Source organism: Carcharodon carcharias, chromosome 18 (genome assembly GCF_017639515.1).
Source record: "Carcharodon carcharias isolate sCarCar2 chromosome 18, sCarCar2.pri, whole genome shotgun sequence".
Lineage (NCBI taxonomy): Eukaryota > Metazoa > Chordata > Chondrichthyes > Lamniformes > Lamnidae > Carcharodon > Carcharodon carcharias.
Window position 1 is genome coordinate 23,951,040 of NC_054484.1, and position 19,783 is coordinate 23,970,822.

Below are 19,783 nucleotides of genomic sequence, written 5' to 3' on the forward strand. Positions count from 1 at the left end.
ATGGACATTTCCCTCAAACTGCAGCCATTGTAATTCCAATCCACAGTCCAACAGGAAATAAAAAAATATGTTTTTTACAACAGTCCAACAGAAATAAAAAGATATGTTCCTTACACAGTATTTAAAAAATAAATGAGCGAAAAAGTAAAATACTCACCAATCACTTATTTAGTTCCCTATGATGTCACACTTGCTTTTCTTCAAATCTGGTCGGTCCACTGAGACCCACCACCAGCAGTAGCAGCTAGTTCTCTTGCTCCTTCTCGCGCTGTTTTATCTCCCAGCTCCTCTCGATCCTTCTTGCGCTCTTTTATCTCCCAGCTTATCTAGCAGGGTAAGAGTTCAGAGGAACCGCGCAAGTAGGGTAAAGGCTTTGCTATTAGGAACTCTTACTCTCAATAATAGAACCACCTACAAATGATTTAGAATGTGTTCTCTCCACTGTTTTTCAACTCAAACAGGGTCAGTTATCCTCATGAGTATCTAAGCTCCACTACAGAGGTGAAAGATCAGTTTTATGAAACGCTTCATACTGCTATTAGCAGAATCCCTAAGTCAGAAATCTTTACCTGCTGGGGACTTTCAGCACAAGAGTGGGCACGGATCACAAGGGCATGGCCCTCTTGCCTGTGACACCATGGCCCAGGAAAGATAGATGAGAACAGAAAGACTACTTGAGCTTTGCTGCTACTACGAGCTGTGTGTAACAAAAACCTCCTTCCAGAACAAACCATGCCACAAGGTGTCCTGGAGGCATCCAAGAAGAGGGCATTGGTGTTATGACACAACAGTTGGTAAAGGCTGGGTTGTTTCAACACCAGAAGGAAACTTTAACAACTGTCATAACCTATATTTTCAATTGGTATGTTTGAGATGCAGCTCTGAATTCAGGAATAAGACCACCAAGCCTCGAGGTTTTTTTAATATAAAACTAAATTAAACATTTATTAATTTAACGAGAAATTAAACACATACACATGTCTATAAATTACTACCATAATAACTTTTAAACAAATCCCCAAATTAATCACTCCCAGGTAAATCTCCAAGGCAACAGTAACCCATAGACTTCAAACAGATACTAGGCAAAGCACATTTGACCGTACAAATTCAAAATGAGGTTCCTTGCAATCTGATTCCTTTGCACAGTTGTAGGCTTACAGGCTGGTTAGATCTTAAATGCTTCTACCTGACACACAATCTCCTTTCCCTCTTTATATCTAGCTTCCCCTTTCAATGTACATCTCCTAACAATAACATCCTTTCATCCCACTAATTTTATTAGTAATATAAACACATTGCTTGGCATCTCCCAGCTAGGTGCAAGATTTTACTCCCACTCTTAAATGCTTCGTTCAACAAATGCAAAAGTACACTTTACCTTTTAACTTCCTTACTGTTTACCCAATTAACATCTCAAACTACTATACATCAAGGCACCCACGCTAGCTGTCTTTGTGTGTCTTAATGGGATTAAGACACAGAGTCCAACACATTGACACAGACCCCACTAAAATTCCATTTTAAAATAATTTCCAATAACATTATAGACATTAATATCTCTTCATGCCAATTAGCAGCAGCTGGACCTAATCATAACTAGACTTAACTCTCTGAACAATATTCTCAATACATGTAGCTACCACAACACTGACTCAATCCCCAGTGTGCACAAAGGTTTTGATGGAGCCTTTGAAGCTCTTTGATTCAAAGCAGAATCATGGTACTTTTATCAATGTCAAAAGTTTTGCCTACCCAGCTTAAAAAACAGCAGTTCCTCAGCCTGATTGGACAGGCACTCTCCTGCATTCCCCAACAGAGTGCAAAAGCGAAATGGAACATGCTGAGACATCAACTACAATACCACAGTGTCAACATATGGGCAGGAAGAGCGGAAAATGCTGCCTGGTTCCAGGCCAGCCCCACTGTGATGGAACCTGTCATTAAAGCTATCCGGTCCACTCTCGTTAATTACAAGAGAGATCCGAGCAAGAAGACTCGGATGAACGATGAACTTTGCCAGAATATCCAGACGTCCTTCTGTTATGACCCCCAGCTGAGGTTACTCCTGGACAAGCTTGCTCCTAGAGTGGAACCCAGTTTGATGGATCCTAACTTTTATTTATTTGTTTAGACACGTGGAGAAGGGCTATCAAGCACTGTCAAAGGAGTCAGCTAATGAACTTTTAACAAAAGAATAAACATTTATTCACAAGAAAATATGAACTATATTACAATACTCCTTCACCAACAACTATACCTTTACAGATATATACTGATTTGTAAGGATAACACAAGTTACCAAAGGTTGTCTTATATTTTAATGTGCACAGTAAGCATGCAGTCCATGTAAACCTATGGCATCCTGTGGTCAGACACATCATACTCTGAAACCAAGTGACAGATGCCACCTCAACCAAATGCTATGGATCTCTCAACTCCCCCCAGATGCTTGTCATATTGTGAAGCAACCAGTCTCACTGAACTCCATCTTTCACAGGAGGGTTTCCAATGTCCACTCTCCAAGGCCTCGCTTTGGAATCTTCTCCCAAACCGATGCTTTCTCTCAGGCACCTTCCACAAGGGTTCATCTCCAGGGTTTCGAATTCTTCTTCCAATGTTCCTCTCCCATGTCACCACATGCATTCAAGCTGTCTTCCAAGCACCACTCTCACCGACTCAACCGAAAACAGTACCACTGCTTCACTTGTCCGTAGCAAAGAGTTACAGACCTTCAGTTGTCTCTTTGGACCTTCTTGCCTCTTGCAAGCTGTTCTCACCTTAAATCTGCTTTTTGCAGCTTCTGTCCCCTTAAATCTGAAGCTTGGAGCCTTTTGCTCTACCCTTCACTCTTAACTTCACTTAACAGGACCTTTTCCAGGTTCCTGTCCTTCCTCGGACTAGAAGGTCTATTTAGACATTCCCCTCTTCCACTCTCCTGGATTTTGGGGTTTTTCTTAGCTTGGTACTGGCTATCTGTCCTCTTATAGGTTCCCTCTGCTTCACAGCAATCCTCAAACCAACTGAACTCAAACAGCTTCCAAAACAAACTTCTGTTTCTCTTGTGTGTCTATGGGAGGGGCCTGCCTCTCTGGCCCCCTGCTGCTAGGCAACAGTCCAATTCTTCTACTCCTGTTTGCTTGATTTCTTAAGTTTAAACTCTCATCAGAAATGCAGCATCTTTTAAAGTTAAACAAAAACTCCATTTGACCTTTCTTAAAACTCCATTTGACCTTTCTTAACACATAGATACAGAAACACAAACCAAACTTAAACAGTAAAGCTAAAACTCATCCCTAACACCTACAAATACCAACACAACTCATCCAAACTAACTCCACTTATTAACAACTTTGTCACAGGGAATGCTAGGGGAATGTTTGAAGGACTCAAAAAGGCAACAGGTGCATCAGCCATTCACCAACTTTGCACAGGGCTTTTCAGAAAGCCAATAACCTATCCTTTCCAGAGTGGAAATGGTGGTCAGATTCATTAGCATCATTGTGGGCCCAACCATGATGCAGCATCTGATGGCTGACATCTCATCTTCCATTACAGGATGAGCAGAAGCCACCCAAAGCCTGTGCAATAGTATAGGTGTCGACTAAAGTCATGTAAGCTCAACTTACTGCTGCACAAGCTCAGGCTGCTGCCAGCATGGCTGTGAATGCTAATGTTCCAAGAAGGTTCCAGGGTGTCACATCAGTCCAGCAATGTGTCCACTAACAGATTATTAGGATTAGTTTCATGGTAACTATTACCGAGATTAACTTTTAATTCCAGATTTATCGACTGAATTTAAATTCCAGCAGCTGACATGGTGGTATTTGAACTCGTGTCTCCCAGAGCATCAGCCTGGGTCTCTGGATTGCTAGCTCAGTGACATTACCATTACACCACCGCCTCCCCTTGGTGTCAAAAAAGCATTATGCACCAATGATGATATAAGCCGCCTCTTACGTACTTCCTGTAGATGGTGCCTACTCACCTGTCAATGTACTTGCCACAATAGCATCCATGCAAACTGCACCAGGACTGTGCACATATGCACAACATGGATGCCATCTTGGAGTCAAAACAGCACTCAGCAGCCAAATTCTGGCTACTAAGGAGCTACATTTTGCAGCCAATCTGCTTTGGTGATATTGGTTGAGGGATATATTGGCCAGGGCTTTGGGGAATACTCCCCACTCCTCTGCTCTTCTTTGTGTAATGTCATGGGATCTTTTATCTTCACCCGAGTTAGTAGACGGAGCCTCTGTTTAACATTTCAAATGAAAGGCAGCACCTCTGGCACTTCAGTGCAGCACTGCATGCACTAATCAGTCTCAATTATGTGTTCAAGAGTTTTGGGGGTATACTTAAGCTCACAATTTTCTGGCTCAGAGGAAAGTGCTATCACAAAGTCATTGCTGCCGCCTACTATTCTGTTGAAATTTTACATTACACCCTGACTGCGGCAAATGAGTTACTTTCTGCAGCAATAATCAGGGGTGATAATGCTAGCTAGGTGGTCATACACTCAGTGCTACTGAGTAATTTATACTTAAAAGTAAAAGATCAACCCAGTAAATCAGTATGATTGGGTCTTTTCTTTTCAGGCCAATTTCCTGTATGCTTCGCCCACCATCAAAGTGGATGATAGGATCTGAAGGGAAATAAACTTAAATTTTGAAGGAACAGAGAAAAACATTAAGTTACAGAATGAACAGGTTAGATTAGAAACAAAACAAAAGCAAAAATAAAAGCTGGAGGGAGAAAATATGGAAAAAAAAAGGACAAGGAAAGAGGGGCAGCAGTTGAGTTAATTGTTGCTAGTATTTCACTTCAATGTATACAATAAATTCTTTTAGTACAGGATTATCACAACACAAGTAGCCTTCCACAATGGAAGGTAAGTATGAGTAAAGATACTTGCACCATTTACTGTGACGATATTCAAGTCCATACAGGTAAGGCAACTACAGGCACACCTATATTATCTAACAATAAATTCTGCTCTTCAGTCATTGAACACAGGCTCTATTTTCCAGTTTTTCTTCAATTTTGCAAGTTGAATTGTGACCAATTCCTATTCTCAGCCAATGAAATTTGAACTGGCTGCAAGGAAGTGACCAAATCCAATTTTCCCTCTCCTTGCAGGGAGATAGCAGGCCTCCAAGCACCAATCCTCACAAAGGCACAGCCAAGATTGTGACCTATGCGTACTCTGACTTTCTATCATAAGTTGCACTAGCATGCAAGAGCACACGGTCTTGATCTTAAATTGTAACGCAAAACTAAAATTCACAAAGAGCCTAAGGAACAAAATACAACATATAGGCTTCCTTAATTTCAAAGCCTCACAAAATGCATCACAGCATTAAATCATTGCATTTTGAGTCAGTGATCCAATTTCATATCATAACTACGCCTTGTTGAATACTACTTACCATTAGGATGTGCAGCAACTGCCCACAATATGAATTCCACACCTTTAAAGTATGGTTATTCACAGCAGTGATGACATTGTTGTCATGACGGTCCCATGCAACCATAGTCACTTTAAGTTTTGTGACCTTATCATCCCCTGGACAGGAATTGGTTCTAAAAGACAATAAGCACCAGTTTGCACAATGATAAAGGCAGAAATAAAACCTTTTGGAATACCAGCAAGTAATACACAATGACCAAAAAGCAAAGGAAAATGACAGATGTTAGAAATTAAGTAGAAACCTAAAATGCTGGAAATACATAAATCAAATCCATTCTCTCATCTGATGCTAATAAACCTTCTGCTTTTACATCATTTCCTAAAGATCTGTACAATACATCACTTTCTAAAGATCAGTACAATATATGTAACAAATCACTTGTTATAATATCTATATTTCTGGATGTCATCAAAAATCCAATCAAATTTGTTACATCCAGTGAAAGTCAACAGCTTATGAAGGGCTTATTCAAGTTTTAGGTTGTTACAGATGTCAGAAAGACAACTTGTCTTTGGTTCTTCTGTTTTCTACTAATTTCCTTCTGTTATTCATGCTCATTTGTAAAATCTCTTCAAAGTTTCATCAGGACACTAGTGATAAGCCCCATACGTCAAAACTGAACTACAAACAACAGTACAGTTGTACAAGATACAAATCTAAAACTCTGGACGCCTTTGGCTAAGCACTTTACAACCAGTTGTACAGAAATTAATGACAACAGTGGACTGAGGAATCTCAAAAAATCGCAAAGCTTACCCTGGCAATTGAGCACCCATGTCCAGCAAGATACTTTTCCATTCCTGGTGCTGGTACTGCCAGATCCGTGCTGTTCCATCTCTGCTACCACTGACCAATCTGTTTCATAAAAAAAAAACACTAACATCACATCTACAGGATGAATCTGTTGTGCAGATTGGGTTTTTATTTTTAGAAAGTCATTCTTCGATCTGCATCTTACAAAATTTAGTGAATGCAATCCTGAGCTACTAGTTTATTCCAATAAAAAGCCAAATAATTCCAAATAAGCGAAAAGTACACAAAGCTTTGTAGAATGAAAAAAAGAATCACAGTAGTGAATATCTTTATTTTTCATTGAAATTAGGGACTGAATATTTGGTACTACTGCACAATTTGAAACTGGAGGCGATCAGCTTAATAGGACAAATAAGCACTTCAAATTAAAATAAACAGTTGCTAATTATATTTTTGAATAAAACAATACACAATTACATATTATTGTTTTTCAATAAAGTTAACTATTATTTAAACCAGAGCAGAGTACAGTTTATTTTAAATCTAGTTTATGAAATGGTAAGTTGCAATGTCCCCTCTAAATGATAAGTTTGAAAAGGAAAACCTATATGCAAAATGTTATACATCCATTCCGTTAAGACCTTTCCAACCACATGTTGATACTATTCAAAATTTAGCCAGTGCTGTTTCAAGATTAAACAGGTCTTCAATTTTAATTTATTTAAGATAGAAATAGTTTTATTAGTACTATTTTCTTAAAAGGAAGTACTAATTTGGGCATTCATACACAGATGGCAGCTATGGTGCATGCTTTTAAACTGCAGCAGAACTTGACCACAAAACCCACGAATGACAGTTATTTCGATCAGATTCACTCATAGAATAAAGATTATTTACCACAGCTGTCAAATTTAACTTTCCCTTTGTATAGCATTCTCTCCTACCTCTTTCTTTAAATGGGTCTAAAGAACCATCTGTGATGAACGATTTTAGCCAATATTTAATACAACTGTCAATATTTAGAACTTGACAGATGTTTATTGCAGAGACAGCATAATGGAAATGTCCAATTAAGCACAATCAATAAATCAGACATTTACATGTATAGAGTGGTGTTCCCCGTGAAGAATTATCCAAAGTCAAGTTGCAAAATAGATGGTATATGCACAACATTCATTTGATAATAACCACAAATAAAATCTTTACCTGTCACCATTGTTGGAGAACTGAATACTGTCTACTTTGTCCTGAAAGTGTGAAAATAAATACAAATTTAAGAAAATACTGCTATAGTGGTCAAGTGTTTGAAAAATTGCATGTCACCAACAACAATGCTCTTCTTACACAGGTGTAGAGCATTCACTGTTGCATATAATCAATATACACAGGGCCACCCAAAAAAAAGTCAGTACGGATTAAAAATGCAAGGCTACTAGGAAAATAAAAACAAAGATATATTGGAAATGAGTTTGTCAATACCTGACAAAGCATCTGCTCACCTGCTTTTCTCTTTCAGTCATTAGTTAACTTACTTTGTACTTCCAGCATTTTGTGCTGATTGAGTGAGCCATGGCTCAGGAGGTAGCATTCACACCCGAGTCAGAAAATTACAGGTTTGAGGCACACTCCAGGCAGCCCTGGTGAGCGGAGAAAACAGTTACGTCTTTGGTTCACATCTGGTATGTACCAACATCCTTGGGAGTGGAGATGTGACCTCCCAGCACACATGGTGGTCACCCCTGGTCAGGCTAATGATCTGTCCACATACATGTGGTCTTTTGTTACAGGAGCAACCCAGATCATGATCTTTTGGATGTAAAAACTGCGGAAGACATGGGATGTCTCATGTGCCACTTGGCATGGAAGAGAAGCAGGAAGACTGAACATGGACATGCTCTGTCTAATTCTTCACTGTGCTAGAGGTAAGAAAGAGGCAAGAACTGGGCCATTCTCATACAACTCCTTAATTAATACATCCACTATTAGCTGTCATACCCTTGAGCATAATAAAAAGTTACTGGGATTTACATAAATCAATGTAAATTATTTTAAAGAGTAAGAAAACTACAGTAATGGGTTTTCCATTAAAACTAGATTTGACAGTACGAGTTTACATGGTGAAATTGTATCTTCAATTTTAACTATTGCAATTCTTTTTCTCCCCTTTTATAGAAACTGTTCTTCTGGACTAAACAGATGAATGGCTAAAAATTAACTCTAATTATCACAAGTTACTGAAAATAGGGGTAGGGTATAATCTAATTTAAGCAATGAAAGTAAAGTATTTTATGCAATATTAAAAATAATAATTTTAACACTTGTGCTATGTGCCTGAAAATAATCTGTTAATGTTAGCATGGGAATTGCTAGTAAACGTATATTTTTTTTAAAAAGTGGAATCCAATATTTGTTAAAAGTATGATAATATTTAAGCCTGTTTCAAAATTTTAGTAACATCTTTACCAGATGAGATTCTAATTCAGAAATCTTCTCAGGGATTCCAGATCCAAGGTAATATATTCTGATCACATGATCACTGCTGCCAGCTGCTAGGAACATACCACCTTTTAAAGAGAGAAAAAATATTCCTCAGATCGAAATTTTAATCGGGAACCACAATTAATTTCAACTACTAAAAAAAAGCAAGATATGCTTGTAATTACAATTACTCCATCTATAGGGAGGCAAAAAGTACTAGTATTCTAAATGCAGATTTTAACCAAATGTAGCAGCATCAAAACTAAATATTCCAAGATAATAAATGCTTATGCATCACAGAAAATACCTAATAAAACTGAAGCCATTTGCAGAACAAATTGAAAATTAGAACAAAATTAACCATATACCCAGTACAGGTCAATTAGAATACAAAACTGTGTTATTTCCAAACAAACAATCAGCAGATGAATAGATTCCAGTTGGATTTTCACTGAGGGGTTGGCAACCCGACATCCGATGAATTCCGGGGCTCAACCTCGCACCTCAGGTACTTTTAAATTTAAATGCCGTAATTAGCCAGGAGGCAACCTCTGAGCCAATTAGAGGTACTGAATACCTCCAGGAAGCAGGAACTGCCTGCCTGGCACCAGCAACAAAGGTAGAAGGCAGCCAATATGGAGGCTTCTGTTGCCTTGCTGATTAAAACATGTAGCTCATCAAAAGCCTGGGAGTTGGAAAACAGAGTAAGGTGGCCATTCAAACAAATTTAAGATATAGTGCTGGACTCTGCGTTGGCTCGCCCAGCATATTTCCATTTTTAACAAATAAAGTCAAATTTCAAACGTCCTTGTAATGAACCTGATAGCTAGATACTCATGCACTAGGCTGTTCGGATTCACTGAAATGAAGATGGAAAGTTGCATTTCTGACTGCACATACAAGAACACAAGAAATAGGAGGAGTAGACCACATGGCCTGTTAAGCCTGCTCCACCATTCGATACGATCACGGCTGATCTTGGGCTTCAACTCCATTTTCCCAGCCACTCTCCATATCCCTTAACAAGATATGATGATTGCAACTGATATTATCACTGGACAAATCAGATCACAGGGTAGAACCCTGCTTGATAGATCTTAACTTTTATTTTTTTGCTTAGAAATGTGGAGAGGCGCGACTGAACAGGGCCACCAGCTGATGAGCTTTTAACAAAAGAGTAAAACATTTATTAAACAAGAGATGAACTATATTATAATACTCCTTCACCAACAGCTATGTCTTCACAGAGATATACAGATTCCTAAGGATAACACAAGTTACAAAATACTCTATACTCCAATATACTTATACTCGAATGTTCACAGTAGGTACACAGTTCATGTAAACCAATAGGCGACCTGTGGTTAGACAAACCACACTCTGAAACCAAGTGACAGATGCCACCCCAAACAGATGCTATGGATCTCTCATCAACTACCCCCAGATGTTTGTCATACCATGAGCCAACTGATTTCACTGAACTCTGTCTTTCACACAAGGGTTTCCAATCTCCATTCTCGAAGAACTCACTTTGGAATCTTCTCCCAAAAGACACTTTTTTTCGGACGCCTTCCACAAGGGTCCGCCACCAGGGTTTCGAACTCTCCTTCTGATGTTCCTCTCCCCTGGCTCACCACATGCATTCAAGCTTCCTTCCACGCACTCTCCCTCAGAAACAGCCATGCTAAAAGAACACCACTGCTTCACACTTCCATAGTAAAGAGTTACAGACCTTCGGCTGGCTCCTTGGATCTTCTGGCTTCTCGCAAGCCTATTTTGCTTTAGGTCTGCATCCTGCAGCTTTCTCCCTTTAAGCTTGGAGCCTTCCACCGCTCCTCATTCTTAACTTCACTTAACAGGACCTTTTCCAGTATCCTGTTCTTTCTTTGACTAGAAGGCCTTCTTGGGACCTTTCTCCTGCCCCATTCCCTAGTTTTGGGACTTTTCTTTTCATTCCTTTGAAACCTGCTTCCTGCAGTTCCCTCTCCTATGCTCAGCTGCTCCTGGCACCTGGCTTCAACTTTAGTTTGGGACACGCTATCTGTCCTTCTCTTATGTTGCTTCTGCTGGGAACTCCTTTCAACTGAACTGAAACTACTTTTTCTGTTTTTCTCTGTCTCTGTGTAGGCCTTCCATTACTAGGCAACAGCAGTTTTTTCTACTTTGTTTTAACTTCCCTAAGCCACTGCCCCCCTAGATAACATAACTCTCCACTTGAAGAATCATAAAACTCATTAAAAATGCAGGTTTACAAACAGAATTTAGACTTGCTGTCTCCATTCTAAATTGAAACTAAATCCCGGGTTTCCCCTTTTTAACCCACAAATAGAAAAAATATCAATTCAAGTTAAAGCTGCAGCTTATTACTAACACACACAAATGCACATATAACTTACTTAAATTATCTCTAGTTCCTAACAAAGTTCCTTAAGGAGTTTAATGGCCCAGTAATTGGCAGCAAGTAGACTGCTTGTTCCCTCCCCACTGCCAGCCTTTTGAAAATGTGAAACTGTCCCAGAGAGGTCTAGACTGTGAGACGGCTGCTGAGAGATGCCAGATCCCAAACCCGCAGCCCTTTGAAAATCCCAGCCCAGATAGTTTACAGTGTAGACTCTGTCAGAGAATTTAGTAGAATTGCATGGCCCAAGGTTCTGAATGGCACAAGGATATAGCTAATGCGCAGAGGGTGGGGAACACGTTCTTCAAAGCAAAAAATATTTCTTCATAAGAAATGTGCAGATTACCCAATTGATTTACTGCATGGCACCTTAACCTGGGCACATGAAACAATCAGCAACTTTTTCAAAAGGTGTGGTCATGAAGGAATTTAAACACTAGGATCTTAGGTTTGAGAGATTCTGAGTCATCAAGCACAGCAATGACCAACTTGGTGCAGGGTATGGGAGGCAGTGGTTTGCATGAGCTGATGTTTATGGAGAGCAGAAGAAGAAAGGCTGGACAGTAAAGCATTTGAGCAGTCCAGACCGGATATGAGGGTTTCAGCATCAGATGAGCTGAGGTGAAAGGAGAGTTAAGCAATGTTACGAATGTGGAAGTGCGCAATATTTGTGATAGGGAGGATATAGAGTCAGAAGCTCATTTCGCAGTCAAATAGAATGCCAAGGTTGAAAGCAGCCAGGTTCAGCCCGAGAGCAGTTTGGAAGGTTATGGAGTTATTGGCAAGAACATGGAGTCTGTGATAGAGGTTGAAGCCCAATAACATCAGTCTGACAAATGTTTAGCTCATTGACAACAAAAGGCAGTGACGAGCTCAAATGAGGTGGCGCAAAAGTAAAGCTAAATTTTGTCACTAAATACGTGGAAGCTGATCCTATGTCTACAAATGATGCCACTAACGGCAGCATGTAGATAAATAGAAGTGACCACTGTTTCCAAAAAACCAGGTGACAAATGATAGAACTGGAGTTCAATCTTTACAAGCTTTCATTTACAAAGATACATTTGCCAAACATGCATCTGCAAACTCCAAAGTTTCAGTCTGCTCCTTCATATAGAAGTGAATCACCAGTCAATACCCACCACTCGAATACTATTAAACACAATTAATACAGAAACAGAATTACCTGGAAAAACTCAGCAGGTCTGGCAGCATCAGCGGAGAATAAAAGAGTTGACGTTTCGAGTCCTCATGACCCTTCAACAGAACTTGGTGAATCCAAGGAGAGGGGTGAAATATAAGCTGGTTTAAGGTGGGGGGGTGTGGTTTGGTGGGGGGAGAGAAGTGGGGGGGGTTGATGTGGTTGTAGGGACAAGCAAGCAGTGATAGGAGCAGATAATCAAAAGATGTCACAGACAAAAGAACACAGAGGTGTTGAAGTTGGTGATATCTAAACGAATGTGCTAATTAAGAATGGATGGTACGGCACTCAAGGTACAGCTCTAGTTGGGGTGGGGGGCACAAAAGATTTAAAAATAATGGAAATAGGTGGGAAAAGAAAAACCTATATAAATTATTGGAAAAAACAAAAGGAAGGGGGAAGAAACAGAAAGGGGGTGGGGATGGAAGAGGGAGTTCAAGATCTAAAGTTGTTGTTGAATTCAATATTCAGTCCGGAAGGCTGTAAAGTGCCTAGTCGGAAGATGAGGTGCTGTTCCTCCAGTGTGCGTTGGGTTTTACTGGAATAATGCAGCAAGCCAAGGACATGCCCACGCAAAAGATGCAACACCTTCCTCTCTCCTCATCGTCCAAGTGCCCAAACACTCCTTTCAAGTGAAGCAGCATCTCACTTGCATTTCCCCCAACTTAGTCTACTGCATTCGTTGCTCCCAATGCGGTCTCCTCTACATTGGAGAGGCCAAACGTAAACTGGGCGACCACTTTGCAGAACACCTGCAGTCTGTCCGCAAGAATGACCCAAACCTCCCTGTCGCTTGCCATTTTAACACTCCACCCTGCTCTCTTGCCCACATGTCTGTCCTTGGCTTGCTGCATTGTTCCAGTGAAGCCCAATGCAAACTGGAGGAACAGCACCTCATCTTCCGACTAGGCACTTTACAGCCTTCCGGACTGAATATTGAATTCAAAAACTTTAGATCTTGAACTCCCTCCTCCATCCTCACCCCCTTTCTGTTTCTTCCCCTTCCTTTTGTTTTTTTCCAATAATTTATATAGATTTTTCTTTTCCCACCTATTTCCATTATTTTTAAATCTTTTATGCCCCCCCACCCCAACTAGAGCTGTACCTTGAGTGCCGTACCATCCATTCTTAATTAGCACATTCGTTTAGATAATATCACCAACTTCAACACCTGTGTTCTTTTGTTCTTTTGTCTGTGACATCTTTTGATTATCTGCTCCTATCACTGCTTGCTTGTCCCTACAACCACACCACCCCCCCTTCTCTTCTCTTCCCCACACCCCCATCGCCCCCCCCTTCCACCTTAAACCAGCTTACATTTCACCCCTCTCCTTGGATTCGCCCAGTTCTGTTGAAGGGTCATGAGGACTCGAAACGTCAACTCTTCTCTTCTCCACTGATGCTGCCAGACCTGCTGAGTTTTTCCAGCTAATTCTGTTTTTGTTTTGGATTTCCAGCATCCGCAGTTTTTTGTTTCGGATTTCCAGCATCCGCAGTTTTTTGTTTTTAACAATTAATACAGAATTAACACTAGGCTCCTGGGGGTCTTCAAAGGCAATGGAATGACAGATAGAAAAATCCCAGTTCCGGTGAAAAGCCACAACCTGAAACATTAACTCTGTTTCTCTCTCCACTGATTCTGCCAGACCTGCTGAGTATTTGCAGCATTTTCTGATTTTATTTCAGGTTTCCAGGATCCGCAGTATTTAACTTAAGAAAAATCACTACTGCCTCAGATGGAATAGATTTTTATGCAACTTAGTTAACACACTTATATACAAAAATAAAATTAGAAGTGGGTCACTCAGCCCCTCGAACCTGCTCCGCCATTCAAGTTCATGGCTGATCTAATTTTAACCTCAACTTCACATTCCTGCCTACCCTGATAACCTTTCATCCCCTTATCAAAAATCTGCCTACTTCTACCTTAAAGATATTCAAAGACTCTGCCTCAACCACTTTTTGAGGAAGAGAACTCCAAAGTCTCAGAACGCTCAGAAAAGAAATTTCCTGATCTCTGTCCTAAATGAATGACCCTTTACTTTTAAACAGTGGCCCCTAGTTCTACCTTCCCCCACAAGAGGAAACATCTTTTCGGCATCCACCCTGTCAATTCCCCTCAGAATCTTATATGTTTCAATCAAGTTGCCTCTTATTCTTCTGAACTCCACTGGACAGAAGCCTAGCCTGTCCAGCCATTCCTCATAAGACAACCCATCCATTCCAGGGTATTAATCTAGTAAACCGATGCTGAACCGCTTCCGATGCATTTACATCCTTCCTTAAGAAAGGAGACCAACACTGTACACAGTACTCCAGATGCAGTCTCACACTGCCCTGTATAACTGAAGCATAAATTCCCTACTCTTGTATTGAATTCCCTTTATAATAAACAATAACATTCTATTAGATTTGTTAATTACTTGTTGCACCCACATACTAGCCTTCTGCAATTCTTGCACTAGGACACCCAGGTTCCTCTGCATCTCAAAGCTTTGAAATCTCTCACCATTTAGATAAAATACTTCTTTTTTATTTATCCTGCCAAAATGGCCAACCTCACATTTTCCCACATTATACTCCAACTGCCAGGTCTTTGCCCGCTCAGCTAACCTATTTCCTTTTGTAGCCTTCCTATGTCCACTTCAGAACTTACTTTCCTACCTAGGTATGTGTCATCAGCAAATTTAGCAACCGTACCATCAGTCCCTTCATCCAAATCATTTATGTAGAGTTAAGGTCCCAGCACCGATTCCTGTGGCACACCATTCGTCACATCCTACCAACCAGAAAATGACCCATTTATGCTTATTCTCTGTTTCCTGTTAGCTGCCAATTTTCTATCCATGCAATATGTTACCCCCTACACCATGAGCTTTTGTTTTCCACAATAACCCTCAAAGAGGCACCTTATCAAATGCCTTCTGAAAATTTAAGTACCGTACATCCACCAGATTCACTTTATCCAAGAAGCTATGACTCCTTCAAACAAGTCCAATAAATTGCTTAAACATGATTTCCCTTTCACAAAACCATGTTGAATCTCCCGGATTACCTTGAATTTATCTAGGTGCCCTGTCATAACGTCTTTAATAATAGCTTCTAACATTTTCGCTTTGACAGCTATTAAGCTAACTGGCCTATAAGTTGGATAACAGAAGGGAGGCATGAGAGAAAAAGAGCTTACTCAACCACATCAAAGGCTACAAAGATGTAGAAAAGAACAAGAACAAGAACAGAAAATCCACCACGGTCATAGTAACAGAGAACCTTGTTTGTTATTTTGGTTAGGGCCCATTTTGGTGCTCTCAAAAGGGCAGAAACTGATTGGAGAGATTCAAGTGGAGTTGTAGGAAAATTGGGCATGGGTTCAGAAGACAACACATTCAAATATGTTGTAGAAGGTAGGTTGTAGATGGAACAATAGTTTTCAAAGGGATAGAAGTCAATGGTGGGTTTTTTGAGAAGGGGATGATGAAAAAGTAGAGTAAGCCATTTAACCAATGAGATATTTTGAATATAAAAAAAAATCAACAAAATGTAGTATGAATGTTTTTCTTTGGCAGTCAAATATTTTCTGTTTTTGGATACAAATCACCAGGGGGCCCCCCACCACCAATCCACCTCAAAACTTCTCAGTACAGAGGAGAACACAAGCCAATCAAAGACAATTTGTTTTTGCTAAAGGAGATCTAGTCATCTCTTACACATACACAAAATAAATCAAGGAAATTGCAAATACTGAGACAGCCTTCTCACACTCTTTCATCCCTCCTTCCATTTGGCCTAAGGCAGTCATTGATGCTGGGAGATACCTTTGCACCAAGATCCCTCCAGTGACTCACTTAAACTGCCACTTTTTGTGTAAACCTTGAAAATAAGAGTTGCCAAGTGATTCATCAGAGTATTTCCATATGCACCTCCACATTTAAAGACACACTTTCCTAGTGGTGCATTGCATAATGATCAGATAAGGGAATTTTTGCCATTTCTTCCCTACCTTAGACTCAGAATACATCAATGCATTTACCCTTCTATCCCAAAGAAATCTCTACAAAGCCACATACAATTTAAGTGTTTTCTGTACTTTTGAATTTAACTTAAATCGAAAGGCCATTTCTGTCACTTACCAACACTGAATGAGGAACAAATCATTGGAGAACCTGGTCTGGATCGCTCCGTAAATTTCAATGGCTGATTCCTTATTAAAAGGAAATATTGGTCAATGCATTCAGACAAAAAGAAATGGTTTCCAGCAGAACAGAACTACTCTCTGACTAAATTCCACTATTTCTTTTTGTTTTTCAGTGATTTATACAGCAATGTGACCATCCAGGTTTAGCACTCCCATAGTTATTGCCAATCATATTTAATGGCCCAGAGCCAGTGGTAATGAAGACAGAATTTACAGTGTTCATTATTCCACTTATATTGACTTTGGGAATTTGCACATGCACAGAATAACACGGAAACTCAGAAGCTGCTGCAGTGAATGTACGCTTCTCCATAGGGAGAGAACGTCCACTCTTACATTCTCAATCTCACTAACTCTTGGAAAAAGTCAAACTTTCTTGAATGAGGTGTAACTGGGTTTTTAAACAGTGTACAACATTTATGATTACTGCTAAATGCCCTTTCTGAGCCTGAAAAGCTAATTAAACTTTTGTGCAAAGCCAAATTTCTCCATATAACAAAATTCTACTTATTTTCTTCAAAATAAATTTAAAGTTTATGATATTTTAGCTTTTATATTAACCCAAGCAATCATTATTTTCACTACCTTATTAACAGTGCAAGTATTCAATGCTTTTAACTTCCTGATTTGCTGTCTGTGAGAATACTTCAATGGATTGGTTGCTTTGCCTGTTTTTTTTTCCCCACAGGATGTGGACATCACCGGCTAGCCCAGCAATTTTATGGCCCTCCCTAATTGCCCTTGAGAAAGTAGTGGAGAGCCACCTTTGTGAACCGCTGCAGTCCATGTGGTGTAGGTAGGTCCAAAGTGCTGTTTGGGAGCAAGTTCCAGGGTTTTGATAGTGAAGAAACAGCGACATACTTCCAAGAATGGATGGTGTGCGGCTTGGTGGGGAACGGGCAGGTGGTGGTGTCCTCATGTACCTGCTGCCCTTGTCCTTCTAGGTGGCGGAGGTCACGGGTTTGGAAGGTGCTGTCGAAGGAGCCTTGGTGAGTTACTGCAGTTCATCTTCTAGATGGCACACACTGCCATCACTGTGCATCAGTGGTGGCTGAAGTGGAAGTTGGAAGTGGTGGATGGGATGCTAGTCAAGCAGGCTACTTTGTCCTGGATGGTGTCTGGCTTGATAGTGTTGAGGGAGCTGCACTCATCCAAGTAAGTAGAGAATATTCCATCACACTTCTGACTTGTGCTTTATAAATGGTGGACAGGCTTTGGGGAGTCAGGAGGTGAGTGACTCACCGCAGAATTCCCAGTTTCTGGCCCACTCTTGTAGCCACAGTATTTATACGGCTGGTCTAGTTCAGTTTCTGATCAACGGTAAACCTCTATGTGGGGGTTGAATGTGGGAATTCAGCGATGGTAATGCCATTGAATGCCAAGGGGAGATGGTTGGATTATCTCTTGCTGGAGATGGTCACTGCCTGCCACTTCTGTGGTGTGAATGTTACTTGCCACTTATCAGCCCAAACTTGAATGTTGTCCAGGTCTTGCATATGGGCACAAACTGCTTCAGTTTCTGAGGAGTTGCAAATGGTGCTGAACAACATACAATAACATCCCCACTTCTGAGCTTATGGTGGAGGGGAGGTCATTGATGAAACAACTGAAGATGGTTGTTGATAGCACTGTTGCTGACGCCTGGAGATCCCCTTAACTTAGTGCCAGATTTAATCTGCCGTCGGGAAAGGGAAAAACCATGCCACAGAGATCAAGAAATCTTTGTCGGCAGCTTTCTTCAAGGTCAGCTGCAAGCGCCGATACTTCACCAATGACAGCAAAATCTACTGCAACGTATTGGCACCAATGCATTCAGGAAAACTTACACTTAAGCCAACTTACTTTCGTATGTGCTCATATTTATTTGTTAAGCTTAATTCAGCACTTCAAAACTGTTTCACCACAGCCATCACCATAGAGCCGCAAATACTTATAGCACAGGTGATGGCCAATTGGTCCTTCATGTTTATTTTGAACCTTTGATGAAAAAATCTAAACTCCCATTATCTCCCATTGCCTGTTCTATCCTGTTACAAATGATTGCATCTTTTATGGTCCATAATCTCTGTCTCATCCTCTGCCTGTGCCAAGTTATTCCATGCTCCAACCACTTGGATTAAAAAACTCTCTTCACTGTCCGTGACAATATTGAACTGACAATGCCTTTTCACTCACCAATTAATGGAAACAGTATTTCCCTATACACTATCAAAACCCTTCATATTTTCAAAAACAGTCTTCTCTCAGCCTTCCTTACTCCAATGGAAATACTTCCTGTATCTCAAGTCTCTCTTCATAACAAATGGTTTCAATCACTAATGTCAGTGACATACTACAGCCACCAGGATATAACAAAACACAAGTTTGGGAGGACAAAGAAAACTAACAGTTGTAATGAGAGTCAAACTTACCTTAACGTTGAGCGGAGATTGGACTCCCAATGGGCCTCGGTGCCTTTGCACATGCGCAGACTGGGAGCTGGCTGTACATACACAAATGGGCATTTGACATTCTTTTGGCCCAGAGCGCCCACACATAAAGAAAAACAGCATGAAAAATCCAGGTCAGGTGACCAGGAGCAGAGCACCAATGAAGCCAAATAGGGGACAAGGGGAGGCTCAAAAGAGGAGAGAGGTCCAAAAGAAGGGTCCCACAGAGGGAACAGATACAGGACAAGGTCCCAGTTCAGTTAAAAAGAGAGAAGCAGAAAAATAAGATACAAACAGGTAGGGGGCTGCAAAGAGCAGACTTTAAGAGAAGGCAGCCAAAAGTTGGTAACTCCGTGCTGCAGGCTCTTGGGGCAAAGTTACCCTTTTGGAGCAGTAGTACTCTGCTTGGCACAACTGAGGAGCTGAGGTTGTGCTTGTGAGTTGATGTTTGAGTGCATACTCAGGAATCCAAGGGAACGGAATCTTGGGAGAAAAGACTGAAATCCTGTGAGGCGGGCCAGCGTTAACACCGCCACATTGGAGCAACTTTTGGACAGAATTCCAATATTAGATCTTTGAAGGTAAAGGCTGGAACCCTTCCTGAGAGAGAGACTTTCAGTGATATTGGTTGAGTCTCAGTGTTACTGACAACTGGGTGGGTTGTTGAGAAATCCATGGACTCGGTCTTGGTCGCGTCAGCCATGTATTGTGTAATGTGGTGTGTTCAACCACAGCTGGCTTGTTAATTCACATGTAGCTTCTACTTACTGTTAGACAGGAGATTGGTTAATGTAAACAGCACTAATTTCTCTTCTCATCACTCATCTGTAAACAAAATGGTGTTTTGACTTGCTT

The 19,783-nt window shown here is 40.6% G+C and overlaps 1 protein-coding gene across 4 annotated transcripts in view; it reads right to left on the bottom strand.

Annotated features, from left to right (window-relative positions):
• Positions 1-19,783, bottom strand: part of LOC121290609 (bromodomain and WD repeat-containing protein 3-like) — a 181,341-nt gene that overhangs the window by 128,903 nt on the left and 32,655 nt on the right. For all 4 annotated transcript variants that reach the window (XR_005945850.1, XM_041211275.1, XM_041211274.1 and 1 more), the window contains 5 exons: positions 16,435-16,505; positions 8,691-8,791; positions 7,434-7,474; positions 6,231-6,329; positions 5,433-5,586 (listed from right to left, as the gene is read on the bottom strand). Coding sequence is in view for 3 of the 4 variants with exons in the window: in XM_041211275.1 (XP_041067209.1) it covers positions 5,433-5,586; positions 6,231-6,329; positions 7,434-7,474; positions 8,691-8,791; positions 16,435-16,505 (466 nt within the window). In the remaining variant the exon portion in view is untranslated. The remainder of the gene's footprint in view (positions 1-5,432; positions 5,587-6,230; positions 6,330-7,433; positions 7,475-8,690; positions 8,792-16,434; positions 16,506-19,783) is intronic.